Source organism: Eulemur rufifrons, chromosome 18 (assembly GCF_041146395.1).
Source record: "Eulemur rufifrons isolate Redbay chromosome 18, OSU_ERuf_1, whole genome shotgun sequence".
Taxonomy (NCBI): Eukaryota; Metazoa; Chordata; class Mammalia; order Primates; family Lemuridae; genus Eulemur; species Eulemur rufifrons.
In genome coordinates, this window is record NC_091000.1 from 71,678,309 (window position 1) to 71,705,377 (window position 27,069).

At 36.6% G+C, this 27,069-nt stretch overlaps 1 protein-coding gene across 1 annotated transcript; it reads left to right on the forward strand.

Moving 5' to 3' along the window:
* Positions 1–1,572: 1,572 nt before the first annotated feature.
* Positions 1,573–25,671, forward strand: LOC138398824 (zinc finger protein 737-like). Its single transcript, XM_069493279.1, has 6 exons — positions 1,573–1,587; positions 3,188–3,314; positions 4,056–4,128; positions 20,434–20,829; positions 21,163–21,821; positions 25,463–25,671. The coding sequence occupies exons 1-6, from the start codon at positions 1,573–1,575 to the stop codon at positions 25,669–25,671; spliced, it is 1,479 nt and encodes a 492-aa protein (XP_069349380.1).
* The last annotated feature ends 1,398 nt before the right edge of the window (positions 25,672–27,069 follow it).

The following is a 27,069-nucleotide window of genomic DNA, read 5'->3' on the forward strand; positions in this document are numbered from 1 at the left end:
GGGCCCTCTCAGTGGATGGGTGTACAACTCAGATCTTCTTGGACATTTGTTGTGTGTATGTAGTTTCTTTTCCTCACCATCATGGGCCACAACCACTGTGTGGCCATCTGCCAGCCCCTCCATTCCCCAGTCCTCATATACCACCACTTTTGTGTCTGAATAACACTGGCTTCCATACTCAGTGGTCTCTTCTATGCAGGCATGCACACTGTCAACACCTTCCACTGGCCCTTCTGTGGTTCATCAGTTCTCCTGTGATGTGTCCCGTCTGTTGGGGCTCTCATGCTTGACCCCTTCAGAAATGTGCTCTTAGTTCTTGCCTCTGCCATAGGAGTTTGTGGTGGCTGCTTTATCTTAATGCCCATGTTATATTTTTGCACATTTTCTAATGTGCTCAAATTTCCAACCAGACAGTGAAGAAAGGCCTTTTCTCACCCATGCCTCTTATATACTCACAGTGTCTGTCTTCCTCAGTTCTCTCATGCGTATGTACCTACAGGCTTTGGTAACTTCTGAAAAATTCAGGATATAATTCTGTCTGTATTTTATACTATATAGCTTCTATTATTGATCCTATTATAGTTGTGTGAGGAGAAGAATAGAAAGGCTGGCACCACATCTAAATTTTTCTGTACTCACCTTTTTAGTACTCACCTTTTGTGGTATTATAAGGATTAAGTCACACAATGTAAAAGCTTCTTCCCAGTGCAGCATACCATTCTTATGAGCACAGAGTACATGCTCAGTAGACATTGCATTATGGTGGTCTTCACTTTGGAAACTAAGTATCTGTGTGGTGATGAGTGTTGGGCATAAGTCACTCTGTATGCTGTGCTTGCTGTCTCTAGCTGAGTGCTACTAATAATGGATCCAGGTTGAGCAACTTCAGCACTAAAACCAGACTTGACCCAGAAGCCAATTAATGTACCCCTTCCAGACCAGCAGATCACATTTCTTAGAGTGAAGCCCACAATACCACATGATTTATATTCACATTGATGGTTCAGAGAGAATTTTTAAGTAATTGCCTCTCAGCCCAACTTTTCAATTAGAATCACCTGCCTAGCTTGAAAGAAACACCATCACCTGTCTATTGGGCTGGGTGGGAACATCCATGTGGTTTTAATTGTGCCCTAAATAATTTTAATTTGATGCCAGGGTCAAGCATTAGAACTCCTGAATACATTCATGAGATTGAGTTTAGACCTTGTTCCAGAGAGAAATCACAGGGCCTGCTGTTTTGGGTTTGGTAGGGGCAGATCAGTGTGTTCCAGATTCCCACTGCTGTAGCAGAAAGTCCTGGCACGTGTGGCAGGGGGAGGTCACCAAGGGAAAGACAGGAGAATCTCACATTTTAGTCTCCATGAGCAGACATCATACCTGACTGTTTCCTGTGACTAAGAACAAGTGAATGTTGCCTTTTCTGCATTTTGTGGTCCTCCTGCTTGTGGATGCTGTGTAAACAGGTGAACAGATTGTGCTGACTCCTCTCAGGGCATAGTCTCAAGATGTAATTCTAATTGTTCTACACAGTCTCACCTGAAAAGAAATTTCAGAGTAGGAGAAGGAGTAATGGCTGGTTTTCAGGTAAGTGTGTCCCAGGTTAGTGGCTGTGTCCACTGTTCCTCCTGGAATGTCATGCAGAACTTCAATTTTTAGAACTTGTAAACCTTTACTTCTTTACTTCTGATGTTTATGCCTAATGAGTTTTTTTCCACTACGTTTTCTTTTTTCATTTCTTCTTATGATAGTCAAGGAACACTGGAAAATCCTTCCTCCCTAAAAACAAAAGGTTTGATCTGGATGTTTTCATCAGCTGTATGTGAAATAGTATTTGGAAAATGCAGAAAGAGGACAGCATTGATTGCATAGGAGAACAAGAAAATTATGGCAAAATAAAAAATAGAAGACTTGCTCTGCATAATGCAAAAGTATTTACATACATTATTAAAGATTACGAAACATGGGAAATATCTATAACTTGAACTTTGCATAAAACTGATGATTTTTCATGGTTACATATTGTTGGGCACTACCATCCCAGCAGTGATTTTTTTATCCTCTGTGCAATGGTACCTAATACCAATTTGTCCCACTACAGTTGATGTTAATTTCACTCACTTGGTTAAGGTGCTCTCTGACAGATTCATCCAATGTAAAGTTAATTGTATTTTCTTTATTATTAAGTGTCTTTTGGAGATTTAGTGACTGATATTCATGAACCATCAGATTTACACTGGAAGCTCCCCTTTCTTTTTATAGCTTGCTTTGAAAAATGAAGGCTCTTATCTTTGTCTTCTGGTCAGATGAAGTGAGATAAATTGAAAGTCTACCACTTACTGAGTGTTGACAAAATACTTTCCTTAGGCCAGAAGCACTGGTTTCACTGGTTATATTCTGTGAAATGCAGAGACTCAGACTCCACCTGAGATCTCCTGAATTAGAATCTGTATTTTAACAAGATCTCCAGTTCATTATTGTACACGTGAAAATTGGGTGATACCTTCTAACTCACTGTTTCTCTATGTGAGTAATATGCACAACTTATTTCATATGATGTAAATATAACACAAATTTATATTGCTGTGTTGAGGCCTTTAATTTTATATTAAATGCTTTATCATGCAAAACAGTATCATATGCACACTAGTTTCACACATGTTAAACGATCTTCATTCATGAGAATTAGAGGATATGTTCAAGAATATCACTGTGCTTAAAAATATCTTATTGGGGCCGGGCATGGTGGCTCACGCCTGTAATCCTAGCACTCTGGGAGGCCGAGGTGGGCGGATCGTTTGAGCTCAGGAGTTCGAGACCAGCCTGAGCAAGAGTGAGACCCCATCTCTACTAAAAATAGAAAGAAATTATATGGACAGCTAAAAATATATATAGAAAAAAATTAGCCGGGCATGGTGGCGCATGCCTGTAGTCCCAGCTACTCGGGAGGCTAAGACAGGAGGATCGCTTGAGCTCAGGAGTTTGAGGTTGCTGTGAGCTAGGCTGACGCCACGGCACTCACTCTAGCCTGGGCAACAGAGTGAGACTCTGTCTCAAAAAAAAAAAATCTTATTGGATAATTCCAGTCACCCATATGTCAGAAACAGTTCTCATAACTTTCATTTTCCTTGTAGTCAAATTAAGACTTCTCTCCTTGGCAACTTGGGAAATATGTGTCTTTTTTCAGGAACTGGTGACATTCAGGGATGTGGCTATAGAATTCTCTCCAGAGGAGTGGGCATGCCTTAACAATGCTCAGCGCAATTTGTATAGGGATGTGATGTTAGAGAACTACGGAAACCTGGTCTCCCTTGGTGAGGATCGCTTCAATACACAATTCCTATTCCACACTAAGGACATTATTTTATTTTTGTAGATTGTTTCTTGGAAGTTTGTACTTTACATGAATGAATTTTATATCTCTGCTTTTAAGGAAAATTTGAAGGATTTTGATGTAAAAAATAAAATCACTAGATGTTTCATCTTATCATGAACTTTTCCTTTCTTGAGCTGATCTGTATACTTCACTCTAGATAGTGGTTCCTCTAGAAATCAGGGTATATAATTGTTGCCTGCACCTTAGACTACAATTTCCACCACTCACTTTTTATTTGGTGCTAGTGGGAATTGGTGCTCTGGAGCCATAAATTTGAAATAATTTCTTATCATTCTACAGGGTCTGTGAGAAAACAATATTTTAGAAAACAATTTTCTAGAATCTTCTATAATATTCTGTCTACAAGTATAGTGCTTATAAGATTTGTAATTGGAGAGTCTTCAGCAAGAGTCATGTGAATTCCTTCTAATAAAACAGGTCTTGCTGTCTCAAAGCCAGAGCTGATCACATGTCTGGAGCAAGGGATAGAGCCCTGGATTATGAAGAAAGAGGAAACAACAGCTAAATATACAGGTAGGTGAGATTCAGTAAAGCAGATAACAAATGTTAAAAATCCAAAGCTCAAGGAGAAAGGCAGATATTAAAAAGTGGTTTGGAATGCTTGCTGTATTGGAAATGTGTTTTGAGAAGTCTGTGGATGTTTCTCTTTTTCTTACAGAAGGACATCTTCTGTCCTGTGCTCTTAAACTCTCTAAGAACTCTACCCCTGTAGTGATCTTCCTTAGAATTCAGTGAGAGCCAAACTTCTTGTCATGGCTTATAAGGGACTACGTTATCTGTAAACACTTCTATTGTTTGGGGAGATATGGAAATATCTGTACATATTTTGAGGACCTCTACATTAAAGCATCTTTTGACAGTATTTTGCTCTGCTGCCCCATATGGAGTACAGTGGTTGATCATAGTTCTCTGCAAACTGAAACTTGTGGGCCCCAGGGATCCTGCTACCTCAATTTTCCAAGTACCTAGGACTATGGGCATGAGCCACCATGGCCAGCTGATTTATTCCTATTATTATTATTTGTTAAAATGAAGTCTCATTATGTTGCTGGGGCTGGTTTCAAGATCCTGACCTCAACTGATCCTCCTTCCTTGGCTTCCCAAATTGCTGGGATTATAGTTGTGATCCACCATGCCCAGCTCCATTTTTGAAGTTCCTTTTGTTGCCTCATTTTTGAATTGTGTAAAAAGGAATAGTGGAGATATTGTGATTTGCTTCAGTAATGCTAGAAACACTAGGGACAGATGTTTCGTATTTTGTGCATCATGATTTCCAATTCTAAGTTTTCAGAGGCAATCCTATAGAAATTCATACTCACTAATTTTATACAAATGCATAGCCTCTTCCTAAACCTAAGAACATGTAATGTTATTTCACTTTGAAATATCCTTTTTCTTTTATTATGTATATTCTTTTTTCAAGTATAAAATAAGAGTAAAATTTCAACTTTATTGTACCCAAATTCCCAAACTGTAATATAGTTTATTTTCCCTACTAACCTCATAGAATTCTTAAATATACTGTCTCTTTGAGTGCTTCAAATTGCTGAAAATATTCATACTCTCAATTGATACGTTATATTTTGATACTTGTATTCCGTAACTTTTCCCTATTTAGTACTATCAGGAAATTGTCATTCACATATATGTGTGTATTTGTGTGTGTGTGTTTAACTGGTGAATTTTTCCACAAATAAGAATTGCATAACTGAACATATTTATTGTATACATTGTAAGTATTGCTGCAGTATACACGGGGGTGCAGAATGTTCTTGAGATACTCATTTTACATCTTTGGTTATACTCAGAAGTAGAATTGATGAATGATAAGGCAGTTCTATTATTTACATTTTTAAACAAATCTCTATGATGACACGACCTGTTTACAATCAATAACAGTGTACAGGGATTGCTTTTCTGCACACTTTGCCCGCACATATTATGTCTCTTCTTTTGGACATTAGCCATTTTAACAGTTGTGAGGTGATACCTTATGATAATTTTGATTTGTGTTTGCATGATGTTTTGGTGATGCTGAGTTAGTCTTCATGTTACCTTCATAAAAAAATTTTATGTCTCCCATTTAAATCTTTATTTCATTTGGAGTTAGTTTTTGAATATCATGTAAGACAAAACAATCTACTTTTATTCATTTGTTTGTGGGTATCCAATTTTCCTACACCAAGCATTGAAGAGACCATACTTTCTGTATTGTGCATTGCTAGAGCCTTAGATAAAGTTTACTTGACCTTATATACTTTGGTTTATTTCTGAGCTCTCCATTCTGTTCCATTGTTTTTTGTGTTGGTTTTATGTGCATATTTTGTTTTTATTACTATCACCTCGAAATATAGTTTGAAATCAGAAAGTGTCATGCCAGGACCTTTTTTCTTCTTTCTCAATATTGTTCTGGCTCATCAAAGGTACATGAGATATCATACAAATATTAGGATTTGTTTGTTAATACTGTGAGTAATGCCCCTGGAATTTTGATAGGGAGTGCATTGAATCTATACATTGTTTTGGATAATATCTTTCTATTTACTCATGTCATCTTCAATTTATTTTACTAATATCTTATAGTACTCAGTGTAAATTTTTTTTTTTTTACCACTTTGGTTAAATTTATTTCTTAGCAATCTATTTTCTTGATGTTATTGTAAATGAGAGTGTTTTCCTTTTTTTATTGGATAGTTTATTAGCGTGTAGAAAAACAACTGATGTTTGAATGTAAATTTTATATCCTGTGACTTAACTGAGTGGTTTTATTACTTTATAAGGGTTTTCTTCCTGTCTTCTTTATGGTTTTTGATATATAAGATAGTAGCATTTGCAAAGTGTTATTTTTACTTTTTCCTGTCTAATTTGAGTGGATTCTTGTCATGTTTTTGCCTAGTTTTTCTGCTTAGGTCTTGTAGTAATATCATAAAATAGAAGCATTAAGAGTGGTTGCACATTTTCCTTATATTGGTATCTGTGCATGTGAAGGATTAAATACATTTTACAGTTTTTATAAAGTGGTTTTGGAAGGTAAAGATGTTTCCTTTGTTTACTTGGGCTAAAGGTATGTCCACTGGGTTTTCAAAGAAGATTGCTGTAGCTAGGTCACAAGGCTGCCCCTTGCTCTGCAGTGGAGTCTCCATTTGGTGGGCCAGTTATGAAGGCCTTGGGTGGTTTTCAATTCTCTGTTGTTTCTGGGTAAGCTGGTTGTCTTCAGGATTTTGATCTCTATGACACATACTAGGGTATGTTTGTGCAGTTGAGTCTGCACATGTTGGGGCTGATACCAGATGTGTGGATGGGTGTGGCTCCCAATGAGTACCTTGGAAGTTTCCCTTCAGGTCACTGTGTGGATCTATGCACTGAAAGAACTGGCCATGGACTGTAGTTGAGACAGTTGTAGTGGAGTCACAGGTCTGCTTTTCAGATGACAGTAAGACCAAATTATTCAGATCTGCCTCCATGGCTACAGATAGGTGTGTCTCTCCCAAAGTCTCTAGATGAGCAGCACCACTGCAACTTTGTCACAGGGAACAGTTAGAGACTGTGTGTATCCAAGTTCATTGACCCATGATGTAGTCTGTAGTCAGGACAACGGGTCCTTAATTTTGGCACCTGAAGGAGAGCCTGAATATTCAAAATCTCCCTCCAAGATCTATGGTTCCACTAGGGTTTAATGACCTTCTATTTAAGTCCCCAAATTCAGACAAATGTAATTTTCCATGGATGGCCACCAAAGTTTTATTGTTGTTTGGAAAACACAAGTGGATCCTTCCCCTCCCACCGTATTGCTGAGTTTAGTCTCCTTATATATTTTTAATTTCTGATCTGTTCTATTTCATTTTTTTATAATTTTAGAATCAAAGTTTCCAAATAACATGACAGCATTTCAATTTCTCTACATTCTCACCATATGTATGTATGTATGTATGTATTTGTATATGTATTTATTTATTTAAAAGTTCTCAATGTAATGGATGTGAGGTGATATCTCATTGTGACTTTGCTTTGCATTTTTCAAAAGATTAACAATTTTCAGGATCCTTTCAAATTCTGTTTGTCCATTTGTATTTCTTTGAAGAAATGCCACATCAATCCACTGTCCATTTTTCAATCAAGCTATCCACTTTTTGCTGTTGAATTTTAGTCATTGTTTATGTATTCATAATGTTAACTCCTATCCAATATATGATTTGCATCTATTTTTACCCATTTTGTGGAAGGCATTTTTACTCCACTGAGTCTTTTCTTTGTGCAGAAATTTTGAAGCTTGATTCAATCCCATTTTTCTTTTCTTAATTTTTATTGCTTATGCATTTGATGTTACATCTACTAAAACACTGCCAGGACCAATATCATGATCTTTCCCTTTTATTTTCTTCTAAGAGTTTTATACATGTATTTCTTTTTTTTTTTATTTCAGCTTATTATGGGAGTACAAAATTTTAGGTTATGTATATTACCCATGCTCCCCCCTCCACCCTGAGTCAGAGCTTCAAACGTGTCCATTCCCTAGACAGTGCGCATCGCACTCATTATGTGTGTAACGTCCATCCCCTCCCCCACCCACATCTGCCCGACACCGATTAATGTTATTCCCGAATGTGCTCTTAGGTGATGATCAGTGAAATCAATTTAATGGTGAGTACATTTGGTGCTTATTTTTCCATTCTTGGGATACTTCACTTAGTAGAATGGTTTCCAACTCAAGTGCCCATCAATACATGAGTGGATTAATAAAATGTGATATATGTATACCATGAAGTACTACTCAGCTATAGTAAACAATGGTGATATAGCATGTTGTTTTTATTCCTGAAGATTTGTTTTCAAATCAAGGTTTGTGACCACATTAGTAATTGGAGACTACCTAAAAAAATCTCTATGTTATAACAATATATCTTAATCTTGTAACAGCTTCACTTCAAGTGAATAAAAAACCTACACATCTTAAAGTGCCACATGTTCTTATTAACATCACAAATTATACCTTTTATATTGTATATATGAGAACAGATATTTGCACATTTATGCTATCTGTTTTTTTTAATTCTATAGAATTATTATGAAGGCTTTGAACCATCATGATCATATAGAATTCTATATCTGTTTATAGATTTATCTTTAACACAGAGCTGTATGTTTTTAAGTGTTTATAATGCTACTCAACATCATTTTATTTTTCATCACAGTGGACTCCCTTTACCTTTCTTCTGGCCTATTCCTGTGGTGATGAACACCATTGACTTTTGCTTAATTTGGAAAACCTTTAATTTTTCTCTTGTTTTTGAAACAATATTTCCCAGAGGAAGCCTTCTTAGTTGGTAGTATTTTTTTATCACTCTGGAATTTAGAAAATTATCAGCTGCCTTACTCTCCAAATAATCTTTCTGTCATTTTACCACTATATTCTTCTTCTAGGAATCTTTCTTAAATATATTGGTCCACCTGATTGTGTCCAATACGTCCTGTACTCCACCTTCAGTTGTGTCCCTTTTGAAATTTTGCTTCCATGACTCAATATTTATAAATGAAATGTCTTCAACTTTCTGATTCTTCTGCTTCATTAAGTGTGCTTCTGTGCTTCTCTAGAGAATTTTTCAACTCAGTTATTGTATTCTTCAGCTCTACAATTTGTATTGGGTTCTTGTTATAGCTTTTATGTCTGTTAATATCTCAGTTTCTTCAGGCATCATTTTGCAGATTTTGTTGTCTGTGTTTTGTTTTTGCTTGTAGGGGATGTTTCAGATGATTATTTTTAATGTTTTTCAGATACTGCAAATATCTCCATTTCTTAAGCATTGATTCCTGGAGATTATGTTTTTTGTTGCTGTGGGACAGGTTTTGTGAATCCTCTGCATTCCCTGAAATCTTGTGATAAGTTCAGTTAGTTAAATTTATCTTTGTTTTTACTTATACATTGTAGTTTTGTGTGACAATATTCAACTCTGCTCACTTTAACACAGTATGATTTACTATTCAAATAGGAATTAGTGATTTATCCATTGCTAAAATAATTCTCTGTGTTTGCTTGTGTGTATGAGTAAAAATTATGTCTAGTTTGTTTCAAACTTACTTATTTGTTTTCTTGGTTTGTGGTCTATAATTTTTGTGTCTTGACTGGGTGAGTAGTCATAAAAATTATAATTTCAGCAGCTCTTTATTGGTGAATGTATGTTATATTTGTGTGAGAGAAATAATCATGTAAGGAGACTTCAAGATGGCTGACGAGAATCAAGGCTTGTTGGATCTTTCAAGTAGAACAGTTGAGAATTCAACAGAAGGGAGTGCAGGATGATTTCTGGTCAGCAGTGGACCATAGGATCTGAAACAAGTGGAGTCTGGGACACTAACTGCAGGTACAGAGCCACTGAGAAGAGAGTAGGATAAAAGGTAGCAACTGGCCCAAACAAAATCACAGGACTTCTGGAGCCCAGGGAAAAAGTAAGGTATTTTGACCTCCCCCACCCAGGTGCCTCAGGCATGCAATAGGTTGCATGTCTCTCATCCAATGGGAGTGTGCTATGAGCAACAAGAGAGCCAGCATTACTGCACCTGGACACCCCCTCCTCTGCACCTGATACACTCCAGTCATCCCAGGAAGTAATTTTGGCTTAAGGTTCTCATAGCTGTGTGACCACACTCACCCCATAGCAACTGCCACAGCACCTTGCACTGAGAGATTAAGTCTGCCTTGATCAATGGGTAGCACACTTCCAGCCAAAGCTGCACTGAGTGACTGAGCATGCCTTCAGCAACAGGGTGCAAACTACCAGCCAAGCCTGCCTTGGAAAGTGTAGCTGGTGCTGCAACTCAGAGAGGAGGAGGTTGGCCTGGCACTCAAGCTTCCTGAGAGTGCTACAGGAAAACCATGGCCCATTCTCGCCACCATAGCTGATGCTGGAATTCTCTGTGCTGAGATGGCCAGCTCTCAGTGCTATGGGTGCATTTTCACCTAGGTCCAGGAGCATGGCCTCAGCTTGTGATCTTCCCATTAATAGGCACTTGGTGCATGTGCCTGCTGACAGCACAATCAACAGGATGAGAAGCATTGGGGAAGGGTCCCAGTTTCAAAATCAGTGAATGAATCACCATGTCCATTGGGAGGGTGTGGAGGAGATAAGGAAAACACTGGTCTATCAATGTTCCCCTTCCAAACCTCCCCTGGAGAACTGCCATATTGAATTTTGCTGAACCACGGAAAATCAATTTGCATAAGTACTGGTTCCCATGGTAACTAAATACATCTGATGCCTCTATCTGAATTAGAGCAGCTGCCCACAATACCACTCAATTTAATAGAGAGTTCAGCTTGATCCAAAAGTTCCTTGAGGTGCCAGTATTCCCCAAGGGGAAGTGTCTGCCTGACAGAGTTTCTTGATTGTAGAGAGAAGACACTATAGTTGAATGTGGTCACTTCAGTCCCTCCTGGACCCAGAGGCATGGAATGGAACTTTAACCCATACGTATCTGTGACCAGGATTTGTGGATCTGGAGGACAGCATAATCCAACCTAACCTCACCCAGGCTAATTCCCCACCTGCCTCTTCTATGGTAGTAAATAAATGACTTACATGGAGGTTTCAGGGTCCTCACCCACCACCTGGGGCATTGTAGGGCTTCTCCTGAGGAACTAGAGCTGGACTCAGGATCCAAAAACAATAGTTTACCTTCTTCCTTCCTGCAAACACCACCTATTGACCGAGAGATAAACTCACATGCCTGCTACAACATTTACTCTGTTATAGAGGGTGTAGTTGATTCTCACTCACAAGCACCAACTGACTCAGAAAATAGACTGTGCATATCATTATCTAAACAAAAGAAAATCCAAAATAAAGAAGGAAAATCTGCATTTCCCTGATGATTAGAGATGTTGAACCTTTTTTCATATGTGTGTTAGCCATTCTTATATCTTCTTTTGAAAAATTTCTATTCATGTCCTTTGCCCACTTTTTGATAGGGTTGTTTGATTTTTTCTTACTGATTTTCCTGAGTTCTAAATAGATTCTTGTTATCAGTCCTTTATCTGATGTGCAGTATGCAAAAATTTTTTCCCATTCTGTAGGTGGTCTGTTTACTCTCGTGACTGTTTCTTTGGCTGTGCAGAAGCTTTTTAATTTAATCAGGTTCCATTTATTTATTTTTGTTGCTGCTGTGATTGCCTTGGGGGTCTTCTTCATAAATTCTTTGCCTAGGCCAATGTCTGTAAGAGTCTTTCCTACATTTTCTTCTAGAATTCTAATAGTTTCACACCTAAGGTTTAAGTCTGTTATCCATTGTGATTTGATTTTTGTAAGAATGGCTAACAAACATATAAAAAAATGCTCAACATCTCTAATCATCAGGAAAATGCAAATGAAAACCACAATGAGATATCACTTAACTCCAGTGAGAATGGCCTTTATCAAAAAGTCCCAAAACAATACACGTTGGTGTGAATGTGGAGACACAGGAACACTCATACACTGCTGGTGGGACTGCAAACTAGTTCAACCCCTGTGGAGAGCAATATGGAGATACCTTAAACAGATTCAAGTAGACCTACCATTCAATCCAGTGATCCCATTATTTGGCATCTACCCAAAAGAACAAAAGTCATTCTATAAAAGGACACCTGCACCCGAATATTTATAGCAGCATAATTCACAACTGCAAAGATGTGAAAACAACCCAAAGGCCCGCCAATTCATGAATGGATTAGTAAAATGTGGTATATGTATACCATGGAGTATTACTCAGCTATAAGAAATAATGGTAATACAGAATCTCTTTTGTTCTCCTGGAGAGAGTTGGAACCCATTCTACTATTTGAAGTATCGCAAGAATGGAAAAATAAGCACCACATGTACTCACCAGCAAATTGGTTTCCCTGATCATCATCTAAGTGCACATTTGGGAATAACACCAATTGGGTATCGGACAGAGGTGGGGGGCGGGGGGAGGGGATCAGTGTATACCTACATGATTAGTGCGATGTGCACTGTCTGTGGAATGGACACACTTGAAGCTCAAACTCAGGGGGCTGGGGGGGGGGCATGGGCAATATATATAACCTGAACTTTTGTACCCTCATAATAAATTGAAATAAAATTAAAAAAAAAAGAAGCAAAGTCTGCTCCAGATGAGAAGAAACCAGTGAATTGATTCTGGACATATGAAGAATCAGAGTGAAGCATCACCCCCAAATGGGAACACCAGCTCCCTCACAATGGGTACCAACCAAAAACAGAATATTGAAAGGACATATGAAGTATGTCAAACATTGATAGGAAGGAAGCTTCATGAAATTCAAGATAAAATGGAAACCTAACACAAAGAAACCACAAAAGCTAGGCAAAAAAAGAGTGAATAATTTACAAAAGAAATTGAATTGGTAAAGAAAAATCAAACAGAGTTTCTGGAAAGGAAAAATTCATTCGAGGAACTACTGATTACAGTGGAATGCCTTAAGAACAGGTTACATCAGGCAGAACAAAGAAACTCAGAACTTGAAGACAACACCTTTCAATTAAACTAGTCAATCACAGATATAGAGCAGAGAAATAAGAGGAATGAGCAAAGCCTATAAGATACATTGGATCATGTAAAGAGGCCTAAGATAGGAATCTTAGGGACTTCCGAGGGTGAAGAAGAAAATAAACAAGGGTTGGATAAATTGGGGGGGAAAATTGAGGAAAATTTTCCTGTCCTTGTTACAACTCTACATATGCAGGTACAAGAAGCTCACAGCACCCTTGGGAGATTCATCAAGAGACAAAATCATCACAACACATTGTCATCAGACTGGCCAAAATAAACATGAAAGAGATACTCCTTAGAGCCATAAGGTGAAAGGAACAGGTAACTTACAAAGGAAACCCCATTAGACTAACTGCAGATCTCTCAACTGGGACCTATAAGTCAAAAGGTATTGGGGCCCTATTGGGTCTTCTCAAACAGAATAATGCCCATCCTAGATGTTTGTGTTTTTGAAAATTAAGTTTCACTTGAGGTGAAAATAAAGTCTTTCTCAAACATGCAAATACTGAGGGAATTCGTCAAGAAAAGACCTTCCCTGAAGGGAGTACTCAGAACTTCATTATTCATAGATCAGCATAATAAACACTTAACAACATGAAATCACCCAAAAGCTAAGGTAGAAGTCCAGTGGCTTAAGAGATAAACCAACAATGTTCAACTCAACAGGCTGAACAGAAATCCAGCACATTAATCAAACATTTCAATAAATGTGAGTAGTTTTAACTACCTAGTGAAGAGACATATGCTAGCTGAATACATAAATATACAGAAGGCAAGCATCTGCTATCTTCAGGAAACACATCTAACCCACAAGGACTCATCCAGACTGAAGGTCAAAGGACAACATTCTGTGCTAATGGAAACCCAAAGAAAGCTGGAGTAACAGTTCTCATATCAGATAACATCATCTTCAAATCAACAAAAGTAATGAAAGAGAAAGATGGCCATTATATAGTGATAAAAGGAATAATTCACCAAGAAGGTATAACAATCTAAAATATTCATTATGCACCAAATACAGGAGCACACAGATTCATACCCCAAAATCTACTTGACCTAAACAAGACCATAGATAATACAACCATAATTCCAGGGACTTCAACACCCTGCTGACAGAACTGTACAGCTCCTCCAAGCAGAAAATAAACAAAAAGACAAGGGACTTAAATAAAACTCCAGCACATATGGGCCTACCAGACAGTTACAGAACATTGTATCCAAAAAACACCAAAAAAATATTTTCATCTCATCAGCTCAGAGGACATTCTCTAAGATTGATCATGTCTTAAGCCATAAAAATGTCCCAAAATTTAAAGAATACAAATTATACCATACATTTTCTCAGACCACACTAGAATAAAATTAGAAATCAACAACAATAGAAACACTTATCTCTACACAAAGTCATGAAGACTAAACAACCTACTGCTGAATGATTGGCAGGTCAAGGAGGAAATTAAGATGCAGAAGAAAATATTCTTTCAACTAAATAATAATGGGACACAAGGTATCAAAATCTGTGAAGACAGCTAAAGCACCCTCAGAGGAAAATTCATAGTCATAAATCCCTACATCCAAAAGACAAAAAGGTAACAAATCAACAATCTAATGAATCAACTGAAAGAACTGAAAACTGATGAGCAAACCAATCCCAAACTCAGCAGGAGAAAGAATATAGCCAAGATCACAACAGAACTAAATGAAATTGATAAGCAAAGAACTATACAGAAGATTAATGAAGCAGAAAGTTGGTTTTTTAATAGATAAACAAAATTGACCTGCCTTTTATGAGATTAACCAGAAGCAGAAAAGATAGGACTCTAATAAGCTCAATTTGGATTGAAAGAGAGAAATTACAACTGATTCCACAGAAATACAAAATATCATCTTTGAATATTCTAAAATTCTCTATGCACATAAACTTAAAAACGTGGAGAAAATGGACAAATTCTTAGAAACACCCAGCCTCCCTAGGCTCATTCAGGATGATATACAATTCCTGAACAGACCAATATCAAGACCGGTATTGGAGCAGCAATAAATAACCTTCCTTAACAATAAAGTCCTGAACCACATTGTTTCCCACCTGAATTCTACCATACTTAAAAATAAGTACTGGAACCTATCCTGCAGAAATTATTGTACAATATTGAGAAGGAAGAAATCCTCCCTAACACGTTTTATAAAGCCAACATTGCCTTGATACCAAAGCCAGAAAAGGACCAAACAAAAAGAAAAAAATTACAGACAAATATTCCTTATGAATATGGATATGAAATTTCTCAATAAATTCCTAGAAAATGAAATTCACCTGGCCTTCAAAAAATAATCCATTATGATCAAGTGGGCTTCTTTCAAGAGATGCAGCCATGGTTGAACATATGCAAATCTATTAATCTAATTACATACATGAAAGGGAAATAAAAACAAAGACCATATGATACTCTTAAGACTCATAGAAAAAGCATTTGACAAAATTCAGCCCTCTTTTGTGTAAGAATGCTTAAGAAAATAGGCATTGAGGCAACTTACCTCAAAATGATAAAGCCCACATATGACAAACCCCCAGCCAATCTCATAGTGAACAGGGAAAAATTGAAAGCATTCCTGCTTAGAACCAGAAAATGCTTCCCTCTCTTATAAGTTTTATTCAACATAGCACTGAAAGTCTTAGCCAGAGCAATCAGGCAAGAGAAGGAAATAAAGGGCATCACAATCGGGGCAGAAGAGGTCAAACTATTGATCTTTACAGATTACATGATCTTAGAAAATCCCAAAGATTCTGACAAGAAACTACTGGAGTTGAATAATAAGTTCAGCAGAGTCTCAGGTTACAAAATCAATAGGCTTCACATGGGCCAACAACTGTGAAACTGAGAACCAAATCAAAGACTCACACCTTTCATAATAGCAACAGAGTAAATGAAATACTTAGGAATATATCTAACTAAGGAGGTGAAGGACTTCTATAGGGAGAATTACAAAACACAGAGGAAGGAATCAGAAGAGGATACAAACATATGGAAAAGCACATCATGCTCATAGATAGGCAGTATCAACATGGTTAAAATGTCTATACTACCAAAAATAATCTATAGATTCAATACAATCCCTGTTAAAATATTAACATCATTTTTATAGATTGAGAAAAAGTAATTCTATGCTTCATATGGAACAGGAGAAGACCCCATATACTAAAAGCAACCTTAAGGAAAATGAGCAAATTGGGAGGCATCCATTTACCAGACTTTAAGCTATAGTGCAAGGATATAGTAACCAAAACAGCATGGTACTGTCACAAGAACAGGACACAGATCAATGGAAGAGATCTGAGAACCCAGACAGAAAACCATCCTCATATAGCCATGTGATAGCAAACAAGAACATACACTGGGGAAGGAATCCCTATTCAATAAATGGTCCAGTGAAAATTGGATAGCCACATGCAGAAGACTGAAACAGGATCCGCACCTCTCATCTCTCACAAAAATCAACTCATGGTGGATAAAACACTTAAACCTATGTCGTGAAACTGTAAGAATCCTAGCAGAAAATGTTGAAAATACTCTTAAAGACTTCAGCCTAGGCAAAGAATTTATGAGGAAGACCCCAGAAGCTATCACAGAAATAACAAAAATAAGTAAATGGGACCTGATCAGACTAGAAAGCTTCTGCACAGCCAATGAAAGTATAACTAGAGAAAATAGACAACCTAGAGAATGGGAGAAAATATTTGCATGCTATATATCCAATAAATTGCTAATAACTAGAATTTATATATGACTCAGGAAAATCAGTAGGAAAAAAATAAAACAACCCCATTAAAGGTGTGCAAAGGACATGCACAGAAAGTTTTTAAAAGAAGATGTACTAATGGGCAACAAACATATGAAAAAAATGTACCCATGTCTAATCATCAGAGAAGTGCAAATGAAAACCACAGTGAGATATCACTTTACCCCAGTGAGAATGGCTTTTATCAATAAGTCCAAAACAAGTGTAGGTGTGGATGTAGAGAGATAGGAACTCTTATATGTACTACTGGTGAGACTACAAACTGGTATAATCTATATGGAAAGTTATATGAAAACACATCAAAGTACTAAAAGTAGAACTACCATTTGATCCGGCAATTGCACTACTTGGTATCTACCCCATGAAAAAATGTCATCCTATAATAAAGACATCTGCACTTGAATGTTTATAACATCACAATTTACAATTGCAAAGATGTTGAAACAACCTTGGTAATTATAAATACATGCATATAAGTATATGTATTAATACATATAAAATGTGGTATATGTATACCATAGAGTAGTACTAGGCCTCAAAAATCAGTGGTTAAATAACAAACCTTGTATTATCCTGGATTGTGTTGGAGCCCATTCTTTGAAGTATCACAAGAATGGAAAAACATGCACCACACATACTCACTATCAAATTGTTACCAATTGATCCACACATATGTGACCAAATGGAAATAAAAATCAGCAGGTATTGGACAGTTGGAAGGGGATGAAGGGGTTGGGAAAATTCACACCTAATGACTGTGGCACACACAATCTGTGGATGCACACACTTGTAGGTTTGATCAGTCAGTGCAAAAGCAATAAATATAGTCTAAATGATTTACTCCCATAATATTTTGAAATTAAAAAAAGAATCAGTTTTATAATATGTAGGAAAGTTTTGAAAAGCCTCATAACTGTGTATCTCTTTAAGATATTATTATTTTAATTATTGTAAAATCACAAAGATTACAATCTTCATTACTTTTAATTATTCACACCAGTCATATTAACTACATCTTCATGCAAAATGTGTCTAGAATGTATGTATTTTGTAAAACTACAATTCAGTACACATGAGAAAACTACCCATTTTCCCCATTGCCTAACTGCTGACAAACAACATCATGTTTTCTGTCTCTAGGAGTATAAAACTGGTTTAGAAATATCATATAAGTATAATCTTGAGATATCTGTCTCAGTGTGCCTGACATTTCATTAAGCATAATGTCGTCAAGGTTTATCTCCACTGTGGCTGTTATTAGATTATCTGTTTTTTTTTAAGCTGAGAAATAATCCATTATTTCTAAATTTCAAATTGTATTTATCCTTTCATTTTGTAAGGGCAGTTTGGGTTTCTTTCATCTACTGGCCTTTGTGAATAATGATGAAATAAATATGAGCGTGAAGATACCTTTTTATTTTACAATATATGCTAGAGTTTATACTTGTGTTCCTTTCTGATTCATTCGTCCAGTTTTCTGTCTTTTTGCCAGTAGAAAACTTCACTGACTATTATAGCTTTTTTAATGTTTTAAAATGGGGAAGTATGGTACCAATAGCATTGTTTCTCTTTTTGATGATTGTTCAGATCTTTGTGGTCTCTTGAGATTCCATATTATTTTTGGGTTTGCTGTTTCTCTTTTTGAAAAAATTAAATTGAGAATTTGAAAGGAATTGCATTGAATCTGTAGACCACTATCGAAATCTTCACAGCATTAAGTCTTCTCCTCTTGAACAAGAATGTGTTCAAAAGTGTTTCATCTTCATATATTTGTGAAGTTTTCTGTGTTTCTTCTGTTATTTATTTACAGTTTCATTCCATTCTGGTCAGAAATTAAAATGTGTAAAATTTCAGTTTTCTAAAATTGGTTAAGACTTGTTTTGTGGCCAAACAGGTCATTCTTTAGGAAGAATGTTTTATGAAGTATCAAGAAGATTGTATGTTCTATTATTCTGTAGAGTGTTCTCTATATATCTGTTAGGTCTAATTGCTCTATGGTGTTTTCAAATCTTCTGTTCTCTTATTATTAATTTGACTGGATTTATTATTATTGAAAGTGGAATATCAAAGTATCCTGTTACATTGCTGTCCCTTTCTTGCTTCAATTCTGTGAATGTTTTCTCTACATATTTGTGAACCTTGATGTGAGATAAAGATAGATATCATATATATGTATTATTTTCATGGATTCTCAGTGAATGACCTCTTTTTATATTAAATTTCCTTGTCTCTTGTGACAGTTTTGGCTTAAAGTGTATTTTATAAACCATAACATTTTCCACTTCAAATGTAATGTGCCTAATATAATTTTGAACTCCACTGCTCTTATATGCTTAAGGTTTTCATGGTATATTTTGTTATATCCTGCCAGTTGGAGTCTATGGTTTTCATAAGATAGGAGGTAAAGTCTCTTTAGAGAGAATATAGTTGGATTTTTTAATCCCTTTATTTAACTGTGTCTTCTGACTTGAAACACTAGTACATAAATATTTACATAATTTTCTCAAAGGGAAGGACTTATAATTTCCCTAACATTAACTGTTTTATATAACTTTTGTCACTATTTTTTCTTTCTTTCCTCTCCTTTTTTCCTGCATTGTGTGCTACTGATATTCCTTTGTGTATCTCTATAAACATTGTCCAGATGTTCACTGTGAGAATTACCTAAAATCCTTTGATGTTGTTGCATACATTGAATTGATAACTACTCAACTTCAGTTGCATACATAAATTCTTAATCTTTATGTCTGCCCCCAACCTTATGATATTGATGTCAATAATTATGTCTTTTTACATTGTATATCAATTAACATATTGTAATGCTCTTTTTTTTGTCTTTCAAATTTTATAGCATAATTAAATGTTTTTGTACCATCATTATAATACTGGATAATTTTATTTTTGATATGTACACACCATTCCCAGAGAGTTATGTAGTTGTCATAGAAGACAGGAACCAGCTTTTGGAAAGGCCATAAAAAACCAGACGTATGGACATATGTGCCAATAGTTTCATTCTCTTTTGAAAGAGAGTCCAGGAGATGGGATTTTACTACTAATCTGAGTCCTCTATATCAGCAGCAAGGAACGGCTTTGCTAGGTAAATGTAACAAACTTTCCTTCCAGTTCCATTTAGTTCTTGGTGTCATTCTCATCTGGGGTGTTATGAACTATTAGCAGTTATCATTTCTCAAAAAGTCATGTTTGTAAGTATACTTTTAAGGTCATATATCTGTGATGGAAGTAAGACCATGGTATTCTATTGTGCTTTCTTGCTAATGTGCTTGGTATAGTTTTATAAATTCAAATTGTGAAGTATATTCACCTGAGTCTAGTTAGTGAGATACTTTGTTATTTTCATTTATTTCAGAATTGTCTTCCCATTGCACCTGAGACCTATTGCCAGAGCAGGGCATACAAGACTCATTCCAGAAATCAATAATGAGACTATATGGAAGCTGTGGCCTTGAAAATGTACACTTAAGAGAAGACTGGGAGTGTGAGGGTGAGAGTAAGAGGCAGAAAGTATATTATGATGGTCATACTCAATGTTTGTCAACTACTCATAGGAAAATCTTCAAACATAATAAATGTATAAAAGTCTTTACCAAATCTTCAAACCTAAATACACATAAGAAAAGACATACAGGAGAGGAAAGTTTCAAGCATAATAAATGTGGCAAAACTTTTAACCACATCTCAAAACTTTCTGCACATAGGAAAATTCATACAGGAGAGAAACCCTACAAGTGTGAAGAATGTGGAAAAGCCTTTACCCAGTCCTCAATCCTTACTCTACATCAAAGAATTCATACTGGAGAGAAACCATACAAATGTGAAGAATGTGGCAAAGCCTTTACCAGGAGCTCAAGTCTTAATGAACATAAAAGAATTCATACAGGAGAGAAACCTTACAAATGTGAAGAATGTGGCAAAGCCTTTAGCTGGTGCACAGACCTCACTAAACATAAAAGAATTCATACAGGAGAGAAACCCTACAAGTGTGAAGAATGTGGCAAAGCCTTTAGACGGTGCACAGACCTCACTCTACATAAAAGAATTCATACAGGAGAGAAACCCTACAAGTGTGAAGAATGTGGCAAAGCCTTTAGATGGTGCACAGACCTCACTCTACATAAAAGAATTCATACAGGAGACAAACCCTACAACTGTGAAGAATGTGGCAAAGCCTTTAGACGGTGCACAGACCTCACTCTACATAAAAAAATTCATACAGGAGAGAAACCCTACAAGTGTGAAGAATGTGGCAAAGCCTTTACCCAGTCATCATTCCTTACTGTACATCAAAGAATTCATACAGGAGAGAAACCATACAAATGTGAAGAATGTGGCAAAGCCTTTACCCGGTGCACACAGCTTATTCTACATAAAAGAATTCATACAGGAGAGAAACCATACAAATGTGAAGAATGTGGCAAAGCCTTTAGCCGGTGCACAGACCTCATTCAACATAAAAGAATTCATACAGGAGAGAAACCATACAAATGTGAAGAATGTGGCAAAGCCTTTAGCCGGTGCTCAAACCTTACTCTACATAAAAGAATTCATACAGGAGAGAAACCATACAAATGTGAAGAATGTAGCAAAGCCTTTACAAGGTGCTCACGTCTTACTGAACATAAAAGAATTCATACAGGAGAGAAACCATACAAATGTGAAGAATGTAGCAAAGCCTTTAGCTGGTGCATAGACCTCACTAAACATAAAAGAATTCATACAGGAGAGAAACCATACAAATGTGAAGAATGTGGCAAAGCCTTTAGTTGGTGCACAGACCTCACTAAACATAAAAGAATTCATACAGGAGAGAAACCATACAAATGTGAAGAATGTAGCAAAGCCTTTAGCTGGTGCACAGATCTCACTAAACATAAAAGAATTCATACAGGAGAGAAACCATACAAATGTGAAGAATGTAGCAAAGCCTTTAGCTGGTGCACAGACCTCACTAAACATAAAAGAATTCATACAGGAGAGAAACCATACAAATGTGAAGAATGTAGCAAAGTCTTTAGCCAGTGCACAGACCTCATTCAACATAAAAGAATTCATACAAGAAAGAAACCATACAAATGTGAAGAATGTGGCAAAGCTTTTACCCAGTGCTCACACCTTACTCTACATAAAAGAATTCATACTGGAGAGAAAACCTACAAATGTGAAGAATGTGGCAAAGCCTTTAATAACTGTTCACATCTTACTCAACATCAAAGAAATCATACTAGATAAAAGTGAGATAAATGTAATGACTATAGAAGTGCTTTCCCAAAGCATTAGCATTAAAATGCACAAAAGTACTTATGCTAAAAGTAAACAATAATAATGTAGAGCACTGAACATACCTTTATTCTATCACAGTTCTTATTGGACATGGGAGAACTTACACTGAAGAAAACCTCCAATATTTTCTCAAGCATTGCTCAGCATCAGAAAATTTTTAATAGATAGAAACCTTACAAATTTAATGAATGTGAAAAAAGATTTATGGAAAAGGTATGCCTTATATAACAACACAGAATTGATACTTAAAACTACTTTACAGATATAATGAATTTCAGAAAACATTTAATAAAAAATCAAGTCTAAATAGATATCAGAGGATTCACAGTATACAATGCACTAAGGCACTAACACATTCACCCATTCTTTAAACCAGGTTGTTGATTATAGGGAATAATCCAGTTAAAATAGTTAGATAATTTATTTGCATGCAAGTTTTAAAAAAGACAGAGATTTTTTGAGAGTTATAATTACATGTAAAATATACATTCTGGTCAGGGTGGGGTGAAAATGTAACAAAGTATAATTTTTTACATTTTTTGACAAGGAAATATTGATGTGATTCAACTCTCAAAGCAGTAGATGCTATGCTTTCATTCCTAGTATGTATGTGAATGTGTGTGGTTAATGGTAGCTACATCACAGTTATTAGAAGTCTTTCTGTTAAGTAAGCATCATTCATGTACTTTTCCATGGAAAATTAAAAACAGTGAAATGTAACATGTATGAAATGGAGAGGGGCTTTGTGGCTGACTTTTAAAAACAGTGATGTATAATGTAGGTATATAAACTAATATTCTTCTCATTATAATCAGAATGAAACAATTACAATATTAGAAATAAATTATTTTACTAATTGAAAATTACGATGATGAAATAGAGTGAATTTTGAAATATATTTAGATTACATGTAAACTTAATTTGTTTTATTAAACTAAAAAAGGTTTTTAATGTGTTAAACATGTACATTGAATGAAGTGTTATTTTGCCACTAACATTAACCTATCTGATGTTACTCAAAGTTGGAGGTAATGGATTGTAAAAATGTACAATTGGATGACACACTAAAATAATATCATTTGCGATCCTTTTTTTAGTGGCTTTAACTTTCTAATACTTAGAAGAATAATGTTCCCAAAATTTTTAGTTTTTATTATTTTTGCAATTACATTGTTACTGTAATGCTTATAATAAAGATTGTCCACTTAATGAAAAGCCATACATTTCTGAACACTGAATGACTACTTCTTCCATTTTATTCTACATTTTTCTTTCAGCATGCAACCTCTCTAGCCAGTGAAGCACAAATAAACACATTTTTTATTTACATGGAATCAAACATACAAATACATCGTGGTAAGATGGATGGACTTTAGTTGTAATAGATTTACAGAGTAAGTAATTATCTTTGTGTGAATGTGGATGTATACCTATTTGGAAATATAAAGAAGAAATGTTGGAAAAATAGGTCATTTCACAAGTGTTGAGAATTTACTAGAAAACTAGAAACTTCAAAGATTCTGAAAGCAAATTTTTTTTTCCTTCATGTTGAATTAATTTATTTAAAACCCTAAAGCTTCTGGTTCAGAACCTGCCCATGCCAATGCTCTGTTATTACATGCTTATTACTCATACTAGGCCTAATGTATAATTTTATTATCTCAAAGATCATTAAGTAATCTTTATATGACATGCTCTCAATTATAAGAATGATTTTTATAAAATTTAATGGTTCTCATAAAATAATCTGAAGGTATGAGTAATTCCACAGTGTATTAATTTCATTTTATTTACTTAGTACATTCTATATTTTCCTTCTAATTTGGGGAGCGTATTGAAAGCACTTTTGGTTACTGTTTCTTTTACTTTTGGTCATTGACCTAATTGATTTATTGAGTGTGTCAGGGTAATTTGTTCAGGTAAACACTAAGAAGGATTTATAAATTATGGGTTTTTTTGATATTTAAATAGAAGGAACAAGTACAGGACAGTGTTATGTATGTAATAGATGCTTTATAATTAGCAGTAAATATTTCTGTGGGAGTGAGTTTGTGGCTCCAGGTAAGATATTGAAAATGTACAGGGTGAAAAAATAGCACTGACATTGCATGTGGAGAGAGGAGACCTACAGAGCAACCAATGCTTGGAATTTATAAGTGGAAACTCCGCTTCTCTGATTTCATAATTATCTCCAGTTTTTTTGCTATCTTTTTATCTTCATTCCCTGCTACAAATGTATCTAAGCCATTCTTCTTTCTGTCTGTACTTGGTCTACAACTTTCTCACTGTTGTACTCACCCCCTGCCAGTTCACACAGTACTTTAAAAGTTCTGATGAGAAGGGCAGAATTTTTTAATTTAGTGAAAGAAAAATTTAGAGAGTTTGACGCCGTTTATAGATTATACATGCAGCATTCTGATTACTTAAGATTAGAGAGATTCAGTGTCCTAAGCTAAAAGTAAGAGCCTTAAAGTACAAAGAAAGATAAATAATTCTGAATGCCAAAGGATTAAATCAAGAACTCATTATTGTTTGCTTTGTAAAAGCAAGATGTAATTAGATCCCAACATATAATGTCATAAATATTAAAATAATTAAAATAAGTAAAGCATTAATAAGTGTGTGATGCATATGGTAAGCACTATATAAAGATACATCAGTTTAGGACGATGGTGTAGTGGAGGTGATCTCCTGGATTTTGCACTCCCAGAGAGGAAGGCATGGATCTCAGTCTGCCACAATGCTAGAGGATTGCTCCCCCACAAGAACAGTGTTGTGTATCCATGGAGAATCAGCATGGGACACAGAAAGCAAGAAAAGACTGAGGTGAACAGGAAATAAGATCGCCAAAATCTGGAGAGTGCGGGATGGACAATAGACAGCGGAGTGCGGGACGGACAATAGAGAGCAGAATGCGGGAAGGCTGTACCCACCTCACCAATGAGTGAGATGGTTTCAGCCACACCGGAGAGTGGCTTGTTTCCCCACTGACCTCTACACCCACTCATTTAGTGATCTGCCTGTAGTCGGTGCAGAATCACCACAGGAGACGTGGGGCTCTGTGTAGAGGAGACATTAGCGGGAGGCATTTTGGACACCTGGATCTCTGTGTGTGGATTGCACCTGGTGTGGGAGGGTTTGCTCTAGGCTGCAGCGAAAGGCAGCTAGGAGACGCTGAAGTGTCTCATTTACTTGGTGGGTTTCTGGCCTGGAGACAGCAGGTGGCTGGGCTCCCTCAATCCCTGGCTCCTCCGTCCCCTGCTGGACCCTGAACATTCACCCCTAGCGCCAGCTATCTGTGGACAGGCAGCCTCCATTGTCGGGGTCCACAGCCTAGCCACTGCGGAGCATTTGGGTACTGGGCAACTCCCTGGGAGGCTCCCTACCCTAGTCTGTGGACCCTCACTAGATGCTCTGCCTTTGCATGAACACTGAATGCTTCCCCAGTCGTGAGGAAGTGGAGCGTGGACCTTGCGGTCACTGGGGCAGGGCAGACCATTGCCCACGGGAGCTGCAGCAGCTGGGGTGCTGGACTAATGAGGGCATCGGCCCTCCGGCAGCCACAGTTTTTTGCGTGGAGAGAGGCAGAAACCACCTCTGGAGAGGAAGAGACAAGAAAAAGACGCTTTCCATCTGCATCCAGCACAGCCCAGTGACTTAACTCCTCAAACCAGTTTTAGGTAAAAATAATTCTCTGAGGCTGGACCCAACAGGAGCAGCCCCCCAGCTGAGGGAGCAAAATCGAAAAAGACACATAACAGGCTCCCCCTGGTGACAAAGGAAGCAACTCACCTAGGCTGCTACACAGCCCAAGAACAGCATGGCACGGCATGCCTCTATTCAGACAAAAGCTGAAAGAAGGGATCTAACAATTAATCCAGATGGGAAGGGCTCAGCGAAAAAACTCTAGGAGTATAAAGAATCAACCTGAAATCTTGCCCCCAAAGAGGATTACCAGCTCTCTACCAATTGACACAAACCAGATTCAAAATAGCAACATATCACAGGAAGAATTTCAAACATGTGTCAGAAAAAAGCTGAATGTTATGCAAGAAAAAATGGATAACCAACACAAAGAAACCAAAAAAAAAAAAAAAAAAAAAAAAAAAAAAAAAAAAAAAAAAACCACCCAGGACTTGGAAGAAAAATTCACTAAAGAAATTGAATTATTCAAAAAAAAATCAAACTGAACTCCTGGAAATGAAGACTATATTCAGGGAGCTAAAAAACACAGTGGAAAGTCTCAAGAGCAGGGAAGATCAAACAGAAGAAAGAATCTCAGAGATCAAAGATAACACTTTCCAATTAAATAAGTCAGTCACAGAGATAGAGCAAAGAAATAAGAGAAAAGACCAGAGTCTACAAGAAATGTGGGATTATGTGAAGAAGCCTAATGTGAGAGTTATTGGCATTCCTGAGGGAGAAGAAGACAATAAGCAAGGGTTGGATAAGCTATTTGAAGATATAATTGAGGAAAATTTCCCAGGCCTTGCCAAAACTCTAGATATACAGGTTCAAGAAGCTCAAAGAACCCCGGGGAGATTCATACCAAATAGGAAGACACCACATCATGCAGTCATCAGACTCACCAAAATATCCACTAAAGAGGCCCTTCTTCGAGCTATAAGGAGAAAGAAACAAGTAACATACAAAGGAAAGCCCGTTCAAATTACGCCAGATTTCCCAACTGAAACCTTACAAGCAGGAAGAGATTGGGGCCCCATTCTCACTCTTCTGAAACAGAGTAATGCCCAGCCTAGAATCTTGTACCCAGCTAAGCTAAGTTTTATATATGAAGGAGAAATTAAGACATTCTCAGATAAACAAAAACTCAGAGAATTCACAGAGACATGATCAGCTCTCCAAGAAGTACTCAAAACAGAGTTACACATGGAATAGCACAAGAAAGACCCATGAATGTAAAACTACTCAAGAGATAAAGATCAAAACCCAGTTATCACAATGGTTCAAGAGAGAAAACATAACAATGAAGTTCCACCCACAAGATGAACAAAAACATGTCTCACTTATCAGTTCTCTCATTAAATGTGAAT

Excerpts from the sequence above, each read along its gene's own strand:
- LOC138398824 (XM_069493279.1), top strand. Across the intron at positions 3,315-4,055 it reads CGGAAACCTGGTCTCCCTTG|AAGGACATCTTCTGTCCTGT; the intron begins GTGAGGATCGCT and ends TTTTTCTTACAG. Across the intron at positions 20,830-21,162 it reads TGTGGCAAAGCCTTTAGATG|CCGGTGCACAGACCTCATTC; the intron begins GTGCACAGACCT and ends CAAAGCCTTTAG.